The 19,008-nt window shown below is 40.7% G+C and overlaps 1 protein-coding gene across 1 annotated transcript in view; it reads right to left on the bottom strand.

The window, feature by feature from the left end:
* The window catches only part of WFDC1 (WAP four-disulfide core domain 1), a 287,906-nt gene that overhangs the window by 73,251 nt on the left and 195,647 nt on the right, over positions 1-19,008 (bottom strand). Inside the window, exons 4-5 of the mRNA XM_086945836.1 lie at positions 4,264-4,404; positions 1,760-1,801 (exon numbers count right to left, since the gene is read on the bottom strand). Of these exons, the coding sequence (XP_086801962.1) occupies positions 1,760-1,801; positions 4,264-4,404 (183 nt within the window). The remainder of the gene's footprint in view (positions 1-1,759; positions 1,802-4,263; positions 4,405-19,008) is intronic.

The raw sequence follows: 19,008 nt of genomic DNA, 5'->3' as shown, positions 1-19,008 counted from the left end.
CTTACCCAGTCCAAAGATCAGGGCTTGATCCATCACCGTTATTTATCTCACTGCCCCATCCCAGCTCAGAACCTGGCTATATGCAAATCAGTCTGTCCCTGGCCCAGTGCATCATGGGAACAGGGCAGACTAAACTACCAAGCCAATTCTTCACCAGAAAGGAGACAAGCTACCGGGGAGCGGTTTCTGGCATTTCAGCCTTCTTCGGCCTGGCTTGCTTGAATCCTGATGGAGCAGTGAGAAAGGGACTCATGTCTGAGTATACCCTGCCACACCTATAGTGGCCAAAAACGATTTACAAAAAGGGGGTGGTGATGAACAGAGTGTATGAGTTATTTTAAGGAGCTTATGTCTCTGCCATAAGACAGTCTATGACACCGACAAGGATATATATTTGGCATTTTAATTTTCTTGGTATCAACCATCACAGGACTTAAGGTCTAAACATACATGTCTGGCTAAAACTCCAACATTTCTGATTTCACGTCAAATCCATCTGCACCACTGGTTTCCATCTCCTATGCATTATTAGGACAATATTGCCTTACCTACCTCCATACTGTTGGAAAGATATGATGCAAGTGCTCATTCTGTCTAGAATGGCCTATTATACTGCTTTGCCGGTTGATTGGCCTAGACATCTTGTGGAAAAGCCTCGGTTGGACATCATGACCTGCACAATCAGTCAGACCTTCGGCACTTCACTAAAACATATCTCTTCCTCAAATACCTAACTTCAACACTCATAGTTGGCCCTTACCAGGACAATAGTGTTTCCCTGACTGCATAAGTTGCCCCGTGAACAGGAGTGTATCCACATACCCTCAGCATGTGCTTGTACCCCCACATGTACAAAGCACCTCGAGACGTACATCTTTATTGCACTCAATAGAAGAATCAGATGAATGTCCAATATTGGGATAGTAATACTCACCTGCCAATTTATCCTAATAAATGTATCATTTATCAACTTATCATCAAATAAATATATATAGGGATGCACATATTTACTATTTGAAAATCCATATATAGTAACCTTGACAATTTTTTGGTGCTGGTAGTCAAAAACATGGATACAATATTTTGGAAGTGTAATATTGAAACCTCAATATTGTGGTATAAAAACAAAGAATCAATAACAAATAAATCATAAGCAATAAGCATTTAAAGTTAAACTTTTTGACCTCTGGTTATTTCAAAGTTAAGTATACAGATAATAGTCTTTAACAAACTTATAATTAGGTGCAGAATTACCCAATCACACATACCCACCCTCATGACCCACTGTTCTCAGCCATTTTGTTTCAATTGGAATTTTCACAGGAATAGCATATGCACGCACATAAGTACCACTAAGACCCAGACACACACAACTTCAACAAGTGCCTGGTTAGTCAGTCCTGCGACATGACTCTTAAGGACCTAAGGCGCACACCACTTCAACAAGTGCTGGCCTAGCCAGTCCTGCAGTATGAACCCAATGCCACACTTTCAACAATTCAAGAAAGGCCAGCTTCTTGTGCTAGGTTGAACGTGTAAAGACGTTGATTCGTTTGATGAGTTTAATAAAACAATGCTTTCAGATAGAACAAGTCACATAATTTTAAACTATATTAACGATACCAATGATTATTTGCCAGCCATCATCTGTTTTTTCCATTTGAGAGTGTTCTAATCCCCTGAACCGTTTAGTTAAGGAGCAGTCTCAAAATGTAACAAATATTGATAAATGTTAGTCAATGTGTATAAATATTCTTACCTAAATGTTCCTTGTAATATTTATGCCTCAAGCTGCGTCCATCTAAAAGAGGGGAACACAATTTGAGAGACATCAGTGTTAGAGGTCACAACAAAGTGATGTTTGTGTCCCTGTTTGTGTTTTCTAGAGACTGGGAATCAACAGAAAAATGGATCAGATACACTGGGAACTCTATGTGGACAACTTCAAGTTCTGCATGTTTAACTCAAGGATCTACTTTCTGTAATGTCTCACAACCCTGGAGGACCAGTGTGAGAAGAGTGAGGTCACATCTTGTGCATTCTGGTACTTTTCCGTCCTCCACTGTGCACCCACGAATAAGATAAGCATGATCATGGCTGGCGTCCTGACACCTCTCCCTACATCCATCCAACCTCCAAAGGGAAAAAACAAATGAAGACCTCTCCTCTCCGTAAGAATTAAAGAGTTGAAGGTGCATCTCTTTAAAGAAGACTACATCATTGTGTATTAGCAGTCGACAAATTAGCAGTCGACAAATTAGCTACAGTGGAGTGGTGTGGCTCACTGGTTAGAGGCGGCAGATCCGGAAGCAGAGAACGGCCCGGGACCAGGGTTCAATTCCCGACGCGGCAGGGTCGTGGACCAGGGTCAACGGACTCGATAATTCTCGCCTCGGTGCCTACTCTAACCAGGGATCACATTCGGCAACTCTGGGCATTAAGCTTGCCTCATCTCTACAACAGCCCCACACAGACACTGAGGATGCCTGGTTTCACCTTGGAGATACCCAGAAGGGACCATCTCACAGGGAAAGCCAGGACGGGTTCCCCAGCGGTCTTCAGCGCCAGGACACCCCGAGATGGGGTAACAGTGTGCTTTACAAGTATCATCATTACATTTACAAATGCACTGCCTCTTGGCAAAGGCGCACTATAGAAATACCACATACATACATGCATACAAGTGACAGTAGGGTGATAATGGATTTTTCTTTATGCACTGCCCATTTCTTAACTTTGGGTGGAATATGATACTAGCAGAATACCTTCTGCTGTAAGTGGCATATACTGCCTGTCACCACCAGCTAATGCCATGAGCGATGGAGTATGTTATAATTAAGTAATCCCATCGTACATAAGTCCCCAGTGTCATCTGTCAACCATCTCGCTCATGGCTCCGCCCATTCAAAAACGCAAACATACAAAACGACCTGGTGTTTCCTGTCAACCTACATCCACACTATCAGGTTGCCTTCTTGCAGCCTCATGTGACAGCAGGTGGATCCCTTCTCTCTTTACAAGAAAGCAGGTAGCACCCAGCTTGCTCAGCAGTGATTCTGTATTACAGACATAACAGTTGCCTATCTTCACCATCTCTTATGTCCTAAAGACCTGCAGGAAGTAATGCAATCTTGGGAAGATGGCGCTGAAAGCTCTTTTAGTTTTGCTCTCTTCTTTCATTTTTAGAGACATAGAGAGGTGAGGAAGGGTGGTGCTGGCAGCATTTGCAAGTGTTGTTGTCCCATCACATCCTAGAAACTGAAGGAGGCAAAGGGAATTTGATGTCTGAAGTGGCAGCTTTGACCATTCCTCAGGTCCCTGATACTTGAATATTTGTAGAGGTGGAAAACAAAAGTATGGAGGAGACAAGCAGTTTCTCAATATGAGTCCGATAGACACCTTTCCATTAGTTCTCTTCAGGCTTTAGAGAACTCATGGAGGTAGGAGAAGGCAAAAAGGTTTTTACATAAAGAACCAACCTATCCTCTGATTCCACTGAGTCCCTGGTTTTCAAAGGGAAGATGGTGATGCCAGAATCAATAACCTTTCCTTTTCAGGCAAGGATGAGATGGATGAGGTGTAGGAGGCACACGCCGGAAACATCTGCCTTTACTATGGTTACTTTTGGACTTGAGAGATCTGCAGTAGAGGAATAAGGTGAGGGGCGTACTACCAGTATCACCTGATTTTCTTCCATTACTCTTAGGTCCTACAAACTAAAAGTTGGTGGAGTTAAAGGAGTAGGTGCAAGCAGCATTCACCTTTTTTATGATGCCGTTGGGTATCTGGAGACCCAAAGGAGAGCAGGCGTGGGTATCTTGGGCTCGAGAGATGACAAGGATGTAAGCAAAGGCAGCTGCAAACCGACTAGTTAGTTAAGTCTGAGCACCAAGTTGTATGCTTCTACAATATTGAATCAATATACAATGGTTCTAAGTTATCACGTGTACTTCAATGTGCAAGATTGGATGCCTTGGCACAACACATACTTAGACCAATGACTTTATTACTATAAGTAATGAGAAGTGCACGACCAGGATCCCGGTGCCCTAGAATCAAACATATAAATTGCTCACCTTTCAGGTACTCCCAAATGAGTACGGAATGGGAAAGTGCAGAAGTATGCAGAGGACATTTGAAAACATCAAATTGTTGAAGTTTGGGTATGACCTTAAAATTTATAACTGGAGGCCTGACTAATGTCTCTACTCTGCAGGGTTCCACTTCAGCTCAGCATGAAAAGTTCTTTCCTTGATCACTAACCTGAGTTTCCACGTTGTTTGATACATTGGCCTCTGTTAGGGATCCCCTCCGCTGGGTTGCCAGGGTTTATGATGTGACATTCGTACCCGGTGGGACAGTGAAGAGGCTCATCCCCATCTTCAGTTGTGCTGCAGGCTTCAGCTGTAGGTAAAACAACTCACATTAGGATGCTGCTGACCTTGACCACAAAGGGTCCATGATCAATTCATTTGGATATCACAGGTGTGCACCACAATGATTCACATGGAACTCCACAATGCAAGGCAACAGAACCCTTTAGTTTCCACAAAGACAAACCACACAAGCAATAACCACAGTGCTGAACCAGATAGACCATTGAAAGCACAGATACAGTGTTTTTTATTGACACTAAATACTGGGGTTGAGAACATTTCTAGTCACTCTTTAAGTTGATAGATAGGAGAAGTGAGACACAGAAAGAGAAAGGACTGTCCAGAATCAAATGATCTGGTCAGGTGTAGAATTTAGGTCCCTAGTTTGACAGTCAAGGAATAAGCCTGTGGACTTCCTCCCTCTCATTGGTGTCAATGGGACAGGAAAATAAAATGACTATGAAGTGCCTGTTGGTGGACGACCTCATTGAGTCAATAACATGTAGATATGTTGTCAGAGTTCAAAACTCCATTTTTTTCATGAGAAGTCCAGCGGCTAGTAAAACACACATTACGCATTTGTTTTTGATTGAACTAGCATGAAACAAAAGTGTAAAAAATATACCAATTTCCACCCATCCAACCTATTCAGAAATATTGATATTAAAATAATATAAAACATAACCTAAAACATAACCTAAAACAGCACAACACAATACAACATGTACTGGTGAAGCACACAAGCACCCCATGAGGGATCTTGGCACTGATTATATATGGGAGTTTCCCCAGCTGTACATTATAAGGATATTGCAAGTTACGGAGGAGTTCCAAGACCATATAGAGCAACGAGGATGAAGGCATAGTTCCTTTATAAGGTTATTGAATGCCGAGGTGACTTGTAATATCCTTATCAGGTACAGCAGAGGGTACTTTATTCCTTACAATACATGTTCACACCTTCAATTGTCCTAAAAACCACTGAAATCTTTAGTGTGTATTGCTTTCAAATGAAAGAAAGCGCATGTTTGCAACATGAAATAAAAATAGAATCTCTATAGAAAAATCAAACATATCAACAAAGCTGTTTGATACTTTTTGGAAAAAGATATAAGAATTGGTTTAACACAAGTAAGTTTTTTTCTTTTTAATGGTTCAAAAGCTTGGAATGTGTAGAAACATTGCAGAAAAATTCTAACTTTTCTATAATTACTTATGTAGTGATAAAAATAAACTTGTTATCATACATATCATCTTTCTGCCTCAGTGCAGATAGAAAAACAGGGCAAAAGAAAGAAAATTCATGTTTCGAAACGGCTGATTCCATTAGTCTCTGTGACTTGCATTGCTTTTCTCCTTGATTGATGGCTCTGGCAGCAGGCATTGTGACATCAGAACTCAAGTGTAATAAGGTATTACAGCGAGTCACCTTGGAGTTCCATAACCTTATTATGGAACTCCGCCTTTGGCCTTGCTACTCTAAATGGCCATAGAAATCCTCGGGGACTTACAATATCCTTATAATGTATTGTAGGGTGCACTTTATCCCACATATATTCAGCAACCGGTTGTGTCACACGTTGCCAATTATAAAGAAATTAGAGACAGGCTTTTAATAAAGAGACTGGAGAATCCCATGCATTACATGCATTTGTTGATACCTAACTCAAGGGTACTCATTTTACAGACAACAGAAAGATGATTCCTACTGAGATTTTAACATGTGATTATGAGGTCAAACAAAGATTCCTGAAGTGGATGAATTTATTCACTGAGGTGCCAGACTCAGTCAATACCAAGTACCTCCGCCACATACCATAAAAAACCTTACGAAGAGGAAGTGAAGCTGGCACACGATGACCAAAGAGAAGCAAAGAAATTAGTGCAACAATGACACCAACCAATGGTAAGCAAATGGGGGGGCCTAAAAGTGGAGAAGTGTGGCTCACTGGTTAGAGCAGGCAGACCCTGAAGCAGAGGTCAGACCCGGGACGAGGGTTCAATTCCCGACGCGGCAGGGTCTTGAGCTCAAATGTCCATGGACTCGATAATTCTCGCTTCGGTGCCTGACCTAATCATGGGTTCACACTCTGCAAATCTGGGCATTAAGCTTGCTTAATCTCCACAACAGCCCCCCCACGGCGGGATGCCTGGCTTTCACCTTGGGGATGCCCTGTAGGGGCTATCTCACAGGGAAAATCCAGGACGGGTTCCCAAGGCAAGCGCGGAGATACCCCTTCGGGGGTCGATTCTGGCGCTATATAAGAAACATAATAATAATAATAATAATTAATTAAATAACAACCAAATGACAGAGCATGCCCTGTCTCAGATGAGACCTGAAAAGGAGGAGAAATGTCGTTAAGGAATTGATGAAGAAGAAGGTAAACAGGCTAGGAACTGATGAAGTAGAAAAGAAAGACAGACTAGTAAAGTGAGGGAGCCAAAGCAGGTAGGACAGTGAGGTAGTGGGAAACGAGTGGAGGAAAGTAAAAAAAAAAAAAAGACGGAATAGGAGAAAGGGTGGAATTGAGAAGCAGAGGAAGACACAAAGGAAGAACGATGTAATATGGAAGAAGGAAGGGCCAAAAGGGGAGGAAATGCAGGGAGGAAATGGAAAGTAAGGAATAAAGTAAGTAGGCAGGGGGAAATGGTTAGAGGAGAGGAAGAGAAAGGTTCTGAATGAAATAGAGAAAAGAGGCAATTTGAGAAAAGGGTGAGGGGAGATGTGGTGTAGTTGGTGGTAAAATGCCTACATTTTAATGTGAGGTCTAATCTTGACTTCCCAATCTGACTAGCGTGTGTGTACTTGGACAGATTACTTTTGGGGCAATTCACAAAGTTTTATTTCCAAATGTAAGAAGAACTTATATGCCTGAAAATCTACCAGTGGTTGTAAAGTGCTTGTCCGGACTCAAAGAATCAGGGTGAGTCAATATTTCCGCTATTAGAATTGTTTTATAAACGCCATCCGCAGACTTAAATGTAGGAACAGTGACAGGAAAGCTGGGATTGCAAGATAATGGTTGGTAAGCATGAAAAATGTATTGAACACCTCGAAATTCATAACTTTTGTATATTCACAAACATTTTGTAGGTGAATGCACACACATATCCTACTTTATCCCATTAAAAGCGGGAACAGGTGCATTTCAGAAGTCGAAAAGGAGCGGTACATCATCACTTAATAAAAAAATTGTATGCAGGAGCCTAAAGGTGTTTTCAGTAGCGGGGCACTACCACATGCGGCGGTTGATCGAAATTAAGGCAGTCTAGTCTTTTTCTATCTCATGCTTCTTTCTTCCACCACCCTACAATTCCAGTCACTCTATCAGACTCTTGCAGACTCTTTTTTTCCCCGTTTACGATCTTCGCCGCTATTCCACCATCTTTCTCTTCCCATTCCTGTCTCGCTTTTCTCTCCCTTGCTTTGGGTCAAAGTGTGAGAATCGAAAAATAGGTCCTAGCCTCCAGAAATGAGTTCCGGTGCCTTCTACCCACAACCACTTTCACAAACTGAACACTGGATACAGCCAAGAATTGTGTAGGGAAGATATTTTCCCTAGGAATACTAGAAAAGTGCCTCAGCTCATTTCTGCCAGGCAGACTCCACTGAACCATCCACTGAAGTTTTCCTGTTGGATAATATGCATCCCTGGAAATCTACCATTTGAGCAAATTTCCATGCGTACCTATCTTGGACTGTGTGCACTAGCACCAAGACTAAATATATGCCCATAGTGTACAGAAGTCTATGCTCTATACATGTACACACCCAAGGCACTTCATCGCACTGCCAATGTTGAGGTTTGCCACACTTAGGGTTGATTATGAAGAGGCTGAACACCAATCTTCAGCACTACATCAAAACAAATTTACAGGACTTGAAAGGAGAAAAGGCATCTGATCCCTCAACCTTTTTTGAATGTTTGTTATTTGCCCCTCTAAAGTTTAACTCTGCTTGGTCCAAGTGAAATAGAGAGAGTCTTTCTTTCAGGTATTTATCCACTTCCATCGTATTTGTGACCGCTGTAAAGAATTTTTTAAAGAATTTTTCCTAAGTGCCCCAAAAAAGACAAATTGCTCAGCAGATGCAGACCTGGGTTTCTCCAGAAGAAAACCACCTACTAAGGCTGTGGGAAAGCTAGTTATCACTAAACCATGCACCCCCACTTGACATATAGCTGCCCAGGAGGTATGGAGAGGAGCTGGCAGAGTATAGGGTGTGCAGGATCCTAAGAAATTGTTCATTTGTACACTGGAGTGGTGTATTAGCACTATTTCATCTTTACATTCCATAACATTGATTTTTTGTGTACTGTATTAAAAAAAACTGATGTTTTTAAAATTAAGAGTACGGGAATATTTTTCGAATTAAGAGTAAGGGTCTGCCACGTGTCCATTTGGAACAAACAATGTGATGGAAGGAATGCTTGACCAAATCTCACCTTATGGCCATTGCGCAGGCCATATTCCAGACCATTCTTTGTTGCCCACCATGCCACTCTCGACAGAGACCAGCCATATGAAAACAAACATTACTCGTGCTCCAACAGAAACTATCCAGCCCAAACTGCCAGGTCGGGACTCCTCCAGATGGCAATGAAAGAAATACTGGCTGGTTTTAGCCACGTTGGGCCTTATCAGTGAGGTATATCTTGAGCTCTATTGGCATCATGAGCACAGTGCCCAAGTTTGGGCATAACCGTCATACATAGGGATGGCTACTGCAACAAACAAGGTGATGGAAGGAATGCTTGAATTAAACTCAACCCATTTCGATCGCAATCGGCTGCATTCCAGTCCATTGTTTTTTGCCCCTGATGCCACTCTAGACAGACAACAATATCTGGTGGAGGAGTTGGGGGCCAAGGAGATGGCTTATGCTGATGACACCCATCTGCTTTTTACCTTGGACAAAGATGCACATTCTGTACTATTGGTTCAACATTGCTGATCCTCTATTTTCAAATGGCTGGCGGAGGCGCAACTTAAGTGCAATGAAGAGAAATCAGAGATCTTGCTATTTGGAAAATTCCCCCCTAATTTTAGAGACCAGCTCTGGCCTCCTGAGTTCCCATTGTCTTCCCCATCAGGGAAGAAAGCTAAAAATCTGGGGGTATGGTTTGATGAGAGTCTCTTTCGACAGACATTAAGAAGCTGGCTGGTTGTTGTTTCGTCCTGCTTAAAACTCTCGGTAGATTTTTCACCCATTTACCTCAGGTGGCGAGGAAAATGGTCACTTGTGCACTGATTCTGTCACGGCTGGATTATGCCAATGCACTTTATGCTGGCTTCCCTGGTTACCTGTTGAAGAAGTTACAGGTGGTTCAAAATACGGCAGCCAGACTCCTATTGGACATTGCGGCTAGGAAAAGTGTTTGACATCAGCTGGGTTCTCTCCACTGGCTCCCCATGGTCGATAGAGTTAAATTTAAATCATTAGTTCTGGCCCACCGTGCTCTTCACGGTTGCAGTCCTCTTTACCTACAGAGAAGTTTTTCCTTCTATGTTCCTGTGCGATTCCTGCGATCTTTGTCCCTATGCTTTGCACAGGTTCCTCGTTTCAAGTTTCAGAGGCTAGGGGGCAGCTCCTTTGCAAGGCTGCTGTTGCATGGAATGCCCTTCCTCTTGCCCTGTGTACTTCCCAGGACCCAGTGGCCTTTAAAAGGAAACTTAAAATAAATCTATTTTCTTGAATTTCACTTTCCACACCCCGCTAGGCAGCGAGCCGGGACACTCATAAGTAGCTGTGCGTGTTACAAAATCATGCTATGTAACATAACATAACAACAGCCATGTGCAAATTAGTCTCAAATCAGTCTTGGTCCTGGTCCAGTAGCAACAATCGGGTATGAACTGCCAGGCACGATAGATGGGAATACGAGCGCCCCAGACCGGTTTCGTCTAGATAGGCCTAGTCAGTGAGGTACAGCTTGAGTGTGTAGCTTTCATTTGCACTCAATTCCAGACTCGCCTCCAGAGAACCGGTACTTTACCCACCATGATTGTAGCCTTGAACGGCAGGGGGAAATCTCCCCTGCTGCTGTGCCATGCCACAGCAACTGTCCATTTTTGCACATCTATTTCTTTAACTTCACCATCATTATACTAGAGAACCTAGAGAAGTCCATTAAAAAAAAAATCTAAGTTATGGGAATGCTCATCTCACAACGTCACACAATCATACTTTCATGTAGTTGAAGGACAGTTGGAAAGCATGGAAAAGATAGCTGTGCCTGCAGCGTGATGAGGCCACGGATTTCTAACCTGTAGGAGTATTGAAACAGAGCATCTAGAAAGGACACTTTGACTGCATGACTTAAGTAAAACACAGAATGCAAATTGAACCACAGACAAGCAAAAGATGACTCTAAAAATTAGATGAATGGGATTGCTAATTTGCATACTTGAAGGCTGCAGAGAGACAGCACATGTAAGATGCAATGTTGGCTTTTTCAGCCATGTCAGAGTGGAGACCAGCTGAAGCTGACAACCAGTATTTACGTTGCTTAGAGATGGATGTATGACGTAACAACGCATACTTTTTCAACGCACACCATTACAACACAATTTTTACAACGCAGGATCCTTTACAACGAAAGCCTTTACACATGACATTACATAGCAGATGCTATTACAACGCATGCCATTACAACGTAAGTCTAGGTAAGTTTATTATTTTTTAACAAATGTAATTAATAAATATCTACTTAATTTTATTTATTACATTTATTAAATTATTTTTTTATTAATATATTTGTAAATATATTTATATATTTTCTAAAAATAGTGTAGGTGTTTAAAAATAATATACAAAATCCAGTTAGTGTAAAACCCAAACCCAGCCCTGAACCCTAAAAATACCTCTGTACAACATAACCCAAACCCAGCCCTGAACCCTAAAAATACCCCTGTACCCTATAACCCAAACCCAGCCCTGAACCCTAAAAATACCCCTGTACCCCATAACCCAAACCCAGCCCTGAACCCTAAAAATACCCCTATACCCCATAGCCCAAACCCAGCCCTGAACCCTAAAAATACCCCTGTACCCCATAACCCAAACCTAGCCCTGAACCCTAAAAATACCCCTGTACCCCATAACCCAAACCCAGCCCTGAACCCTAAAAATAGCCCTGTAGCCCATAACCCAAACCCAGCCCTGAACCCTAAAAATACCCCTGTACCCCATAACCCAAACCTAGCCCTGAACCCTAATAATACCCCTGTACCCCATAACCCAAAACTATATATATAAAATTACTTAAATTAATTTATGTAATTTATTTTTAATATTTTTTAAATTGATTAAAAAAAATTTGGAATTAAAAAAATGTTTAAATAAAATGATATACTTACCTATACTTACGTTGTAATGGCATGCATTGTAATAGCATCTGCTATGTAATGTCATGCGTTGTAAAGGCATTCGTTGTAAAGGATCCTGCGTTGTAATGGTGTGCTTTGAAAAAGTAGGCGTTGTAAAAGTTGCGTTGAAACAGTTGTATACCCTTAGAGATGATCAGACTCGGTGTGGTGCACCCAATTGTCATAGCCAAGTAAAAAGAGGTGCTCTTAATTCCCGGACCAAGCAATCACTGAAGAGTTGGAGCACATGTAAAGGATGGGGCAGGGGAGAGGAGATATGGCCTAACCGCCTGAGCAGTCAACCTTGGAACTGGGGATCATGCTCGAATCACGGCGTGAACTCAAGATCCTGTGATTATGGGCATATTACATAATCTCCCCGTTCCTAATAAGAAACAAATCTGACCTTGTGTAATGTAATCTGGTGCTCATGCAAAGCGGTGGGAAGCCTTATGACCAAGTTCATGCTATATAAAAACACAAACATAAATTTAAAAAAAAAAGATTTGGGGGGGATTTGTGAAAGCCGTCATTAAATCAAGGCCGTATCATAACACAGATGTAAATTTGTCACGATTACAATCATTGGATTCTAATTTCCAAATCAATTCATTTTTAGTTTCAAATCTTCAATTTGTTTCCCTAAATACCTGAATGAGGCTCCGTCAGCGATTCGGGACAATTATTCACTTGCCATAATCAAAAGTAACGTTTACCTAGTCTCTACCTTACATATGTGCCTATGAAGGTAAAGGGGGCGCACATCAAAGAGATTCTGTAACTTTGCTCCAAGGACTCAATTTTCTAAGATGTTGGTGGTAGTACCAGTGAATGTATGAACATCTACTGCGGGCACGCCAATGCTTGAAATGCAATCAGAGTTTCCGCATGGCCACAGCCCTCTAATAACTGAAAACTTTAAGGTTCTGGCAGTACGCCAGGCACCAAAGCATTTGATAAATTCCAAAATTGAAACCTCACATCTGTACACAAACGCATCGGAAAGTTGCATCAATGTGCTTAGGTCTTGAACGTCACTAAGCAATGTTCAAACACACGGTGTGCCAAAGGAATCAGCATTCTACAATAGGGTGGTTGACCAAAAGGGAACACATTGTACACAGTGCAAAAGGCATGACGTTTGCTCTGCACACATTCATTCCAGCCTAACTAGGGAGAACTGTGCCAACATTGACATGGAAATTGCAGAGCATATATTCCAAACTCAATGGTGCGTTCAGATGAATACATTCCCATCCTTTGGCAGTTACGGGGTGGACAGCAGTAGATGTTGGGAGGGTACATTTAGGGAGCAGTAGTCTGGGTAAGAGAAATCTTACCCTGTTACATAAAAGGTGCAAGTATTTGAGAGTAAGCAGTGGATCGGAGTTGTGACCTGGAGCTGGGGTCACTCCTTTGATCAGTCATAGCATACAGGAGTATAAAGGAGACTCACACACACACATACGCACACATACACATGCGTGACACAGTCCTAAACTATCCACCTTGATGACAGATCATGAGCTTATGGCACTAGTTTCTTTTCAAAACTTGTGAACCATAAAGAGCTGCGGCAGGAGTCTCCAACTTTTTCTGTAGTGAGAGCTACTTCTGAATATTAAAAAAATATTGTGAGCTAATGAAGGCTAAGCAACTCACACACTGTTACTGGAGAACCCCCAGCATAATCACATCTTGCCACTTCAAGGGGTAACATCCCTAGAAATGCACTCAGAAGTGTGACAGCATAGGATAAAGGGAAGCCTTGTGCCGTGCTGGTGAATTGACTTTTTGGTCTTGAAAACAAGGCAGGTATGTAGGATTGCCACCTGACCGTCACAGTACCAGCACCACCCGGAGCAGCATTTTCATTCCAAGACCATAAATGTTAACTCAACCACATTTGGCAGATGGCATACTCTTTTGTCTTATTCAACCACTTGACAAACAAAACGCCTCCATGGGCAATAATGGGTTCACCCATATTTCAAACCAATATCACCCTCCAAAAGCAGTATTCATTCTTCATTCACCTTAATGGCATCAGCCTCTTAAATTTCTGCCTTCACCTGCATTTTTGAGTGACATGGATGCAAGACATGCTAAACACAGAGAAAAAACATTAAAATACATATTCACCATTTCCTCTGTTCAATGTTGTTTGAATATCTGCACTAAAGGCCTCAGTGCCCATCCGTTATACCAACAATGAACACTTAAGTAAAGTTGATGTGATTTTAGGATCCCTTCTAAATTACACCATTCCTTTGCAGAACAAGCATTAGCAATGCAAATAGGTCTGGGTTTAAAGGGATGTTGTATGGTAATGTGCATCATTATAAGTAAATAGCATGGGAATGTATATGTATGACTGTGGAAGCAAAGAATTGTAGAATAATATTGGTGTAAATTAAATGGTCAGGTGACAGCTGCACTGTCAAGCTAGACCGAAAACTCTATGTAGATTAATGACTGCTTTCCTCCCATCTGTGCTGCTACCAGAGAAAAGCATCGTAAATTATCTAGTTATCTAAGATACGTTAAATATCATTACAACACTATATCTGTGCCCCTTAAAATTCAAGCTCAGGCAGATGGAAAAATAAACATAATGATCACAGCTGTGTAGAGGGCAAGCACCTTTTTGTGGAAGTACTCAACTTCTGCCCAATCAAAACACGTACTCATGGATCTCAACATTTGGGCGGAGCCAAGCCCCTGTCAATTGATGCTCACATAATTGCCTGGTGACAGTTGTGCTGTCAAACTACTCCATAAAAAGGGGGTACTTCCTGAAAATAATTTTTTGCACGCAAGGAATTGTTACACATACGCACACAGAAAACTTGGTCTCTATGCACATCCAGGGTGGCCTTCGACCACACTGCAATACTCCATAATGCAGAGTTATAGTATGCCATAGGCCTCACAACATCTAACCCTATGAAGCAGTAGAGCTGCTTCATAGAATGAAAGACACCCATTTAGTGGCTAAAATGCTCAACACAAACTCAGAAAACCTAGGTCCAATCCTGACTTCCCTATTGAACTTACTGTTTGATACTGACCGCTGCAAATAATTTCATAATGCTTCCTTTTAATTCATTACCATACGCCAGCACCTTGAAATGCATGAGTTCAGGGTGTGCACTGAGCTAAAAACATTTGTGTTCAATTTAATAGACAATAAAAGCCTTGTAATAAAGTTACTCAATGGATTACCAACAACCAATGCCACATACAGGCTGCATGTGACAACTCACTTACCTCTTGGTTCATTAATAACATTATCAGTTGGGGTGGCGGTTGGTCATGATTGTTTCTAAATTCAGGTTTCAAAACTATCACTTCTAAAAAAAACAAAATGCCTCCCATTGCAGTGATAAAATAAGATGCACCAAGAGAATATGCTTCTACATGTTAATGACATTTGTTTTTCTTCATTTTAAAGAGAACTTCTCATTCATATTTTTGCATGGCATGTTGTATTTTTCAAATGGCAAACAGTTTCATGGCTAAGAGCCTCTGCCCAAGCCTGACCCCAATCTCCCCTGTCCCCATTAATATATTGTCTCTCCTAGTTCTATGACACAGTGAAACATTTGTACTGACAAATATTTTGAACACTGGAGGAGCAAAGTACTTTTTTTTAAATGACAGACTTTTGAAGTGAAGTATTAACCTTATGTTCATTATGCCATAAAGTTAACACGTAATGTAACATTTCTCCTATTTACTCCTCGCTCAGTGGTGTAATGTAAAATGATGGGGCCGCCATGCAGAATGTGATTTGGGGACCATGAGTCTCCAATATCTCACAGATATCCATTGGCCTTGGGAAGAATGGGGCCCCCTGAAGGATTTGGGGCCCCTGCGCTACTGGGGCTTTATTTTTCACGTTCAATAAAGCATCTCAAACCCACTGTCGGATTAAACCCTGTGGAGGCCACTAGGCAGACAAAGTTTTGGGGCCCCCTTCCCACCTGATTTTTTTTTTACACACTGACAGATGCAAGAAGATGAGCTTTTAAGAGACAAATTGTTATGTGAATTTGATGTCTCTGCTTTATGTACTTTAAGCTGTTATTCGGTACATTACATTAATAAAATATATTCTCTATAGAGCCTTTAATGTAAAGTTTTCGTTTATTTGAGTTGATTCATTTTTTTCTATCTTTTGGAAACAATTTTTGATAAAGCTTGATGATAATTTTCTTTCAAGATCAAATCAATATTATTTTGATCCATTGTTGCAGGGCCCCTTTAAAGGAGCGGGCCCATAGGACAGTGCCTACTTCGCCTATTTGGTAATCCGGAACTGCACAGGCCAGGCTAAATATGCCAAAAAAAATCATATTCAACATTCTTTTTTAACAAAAAATCTCACAAAAGTGGGTGGGTCAAGCGTGGTCCAAATTCAGGACCTGGCTGCTCCTGCTTTCAGCCATTGTGACACCCTGGGCCATAATCTTCTGCAGCACAAAAAGGATCCATGGTTCTGGGCCTCTTCCGAAACTCCCGTACTGGGTTCTCTGCTGTTTGCTCCTTTGGCCTATCAGTCACAGAAGCGGACCTTACATAAGGTTCGGATGTCAGGTCTGTCGCTTCGATCTAGGCCCACAACACAGGTTGTGCAAGATGGATTCCAGCATGGTTCAGCAGCAGTAGAAGGAAGGTATTGTGTCCCAGGTGAACCGTCCTTAATACTGGTTATGTCAGCTTTTGGGAACTGCATTAGCTGCCTTGCCTGGGCTTAGCTCGATTCAGCCAGTGTGAGCAGCTAGTTTGGTGTGGCAATCTGCAGTGAATAGACCTGAATTAAAAGACAGATCTAGTTTACAATCATTGTAATGCTCACAATCGAAAGGTTGGAGAACTTTGCTAGGTCAAAGCTTGATGATAAAAAGTATAAGTCCATGTCCCCTAAAATCATTGTTGGAAACATCACCTGCAACTACCTGGGCAAATTAGGTACTATTGTTTTTTCATTGCAGAAGCTGGTGCTCCCGCAACCATATAGGACTGTTACTTGTTCCCCGGACATTGTTTGCCTGGTTCCTCTGGATTAACCATTCCTTCTGATCTTCATTACGGGACATGGATCTTGTTCTGAATCATTGTGTATTGTGTGCGTTTTAGCTCTGCTCATTTATTGTTTCATTTCTCAGTATTCATTGGACATGTAATCATACTTCTGTGATGAAAAAGTAGAGTAATACAAATTATCCTCCTCTCTTTTAATTAAAACATGACTTTCCTTTAGGAAAATCTGCATGTCATAACAATGGAATACAGTGCAGCAAACAGGAAACATAGTAAAACATGGTGCAGAAAGGAGCTGTGGCTGAAGTAAACAGAGTGCCATATCTCTCTCTAGCTATATAACATAACATGTTTATTTGTAAAGCGCACGTTCACCCCAACGGGGTCTCTTGGCACTGAATAACAGATGTTTATTGTTACTCAACTCAATGGTACTCATTTAATCGACCTCAGATGGATGAAAGGCTGAGTGGACCCACCGGGATTTGAACTCTCCTTTACTTACAGTAAAATAAAGAGGACCATTTATATCGAATTGGATGCCAGTTTTATCATACTTCTGGGTCGGTGGTGTTAAACACTATTTGAATTGGAGACTTATCGTTTAAGGTACCCTGCCCCATATAGTTTTTGCAGTTGCCAAGTTTTTAACGGCCATGTGGCAGATAAGGGGAAAAATACTAAAAGAGTGATTTTCTGTAAAAAGTGTTATGAACTGTAATAAAATAGAGTTAAATGCCTCCTCATGCCCAGATCCTACAGGGAAATGAACTAGTTGTGAAATGCACCCTGCCATGTTTTTATTGTGTGTTTGATGTGTATTAAATGTTTTAATGAATCTTTTATGGTCTCAAATGGCCAAAATAAAGAATTTTTGGATTGGATTGGATTGGTTTAAGGTATTGACAAAATAAATTGTTAGACTCACCATTGAGCAGCACATAATAAATATTAATATAGGTCATTCCCTATTCCTACAGTTCATCCTCACTCTTGGCTAGATGTAACGAATGCTCTACAGCCTACAGCAGATACAGACAATACTTGATCATCAATTTAGGAGATATAAGGTTAATGTTTAGAAACTTCTTCAAACACTTATTTTTTAAAGTTGATCACTGGGTGAAATTGTTCAATCCGAATTGCTTAACCTATGTGGTGGCTACTCTCTTTCATTTCCTTTCTTCCCCCTTTCTTTTCCCAATCTTTTTTCCAACAGGATACTTTATTCTTCATTCAACTCTTCACTTATTAATGTGAAATTAATTTAGTCACGCTGATTCAATCCACTGTCTTCGAATTCTATTTAAATGTAAACAATAAGTAATGCATGCCCTTCTGGCGGCATAGAGTCTAATATGAAGTAAGAACCACGTATCTGATTTATAATATTTTTTTCTTAGAAATCAACTTTGATCAATTGTGGCCCATTTTCCTGATGAAGGCAACGCTCTGTGCCGAAACAAGCGTCGAACACAACAGTCCATTATTACTGTGCCACATTGTTTCTCCACAATTATGAAAATCAGACACTAATTGTTATTATTGTCCTTGTCAAAAACAAAGAAAATTGTGATTTTTATTGTATACCAGTTCTATATTGCATGAATGAAAATGAATGAATGAGTATAAATGGAGTGCTGTTTTAGCATGATATGATGTTTTCAGTATTTAATCGACCATTAATAAAAACATTTTCTATCTTGTGAAGAAAAACATAAACTGTTGGTTCTCCTTTGTTTTTTTGTATATTGTTTAATCTATTGTTGGAATCTTGTGTTGTTGGTATTATTGTTGCCTTAAGTCTGTACACTAGATTCATTAGCCCTGCCTTAAGGAACTGTACCTCATTGGCAAGAGGCCTCTGTCTTTACAATATATTAGACCACCATAGTTTGGTGGTAAGAAGTTAGACTAAATAAAAAATTATATATTTGATCATGTAAAAAATAAATAATTAACTTGATTTAAAAATAATTGAACTATACGAATAAACTTTTAATGCAAAAATGTAAATTATTTTAAATTAATACAAAATCATAACCATTAGTATGCTTACTAAATATTGAAATGCTAGTGAGAGATTTCTTTTAAAGTATGATTAAAAATAAAGTATGTGTATATATATTATACTTTAAATATTTACTTTTTAAGTAAACATTTAGGGGCAGATTATGATGTGGCCCGTAAAAGCTCCGACCACATCGTAATGGGC

This window comes from Lissotriton vulgaris, chromosome 12 (genome assembly GCF_964263255.1).
Source record: "Lissotriton vulgaris chromosome 12, aLisVul1.2, whole genome shotgun sequence".
Classification (NCBI taxonomy): Eukaryota; Metazoa; Chordata; class Amphibia; order Caudata; family Salamandridae; genus Lissotriton; species Lissotriton vulgaris.
The sequence above is the reverse complement of the archived record's forward strand: the minus strand, read 5'-3'. Positions and strand labels throughout refer to the sequence as shown.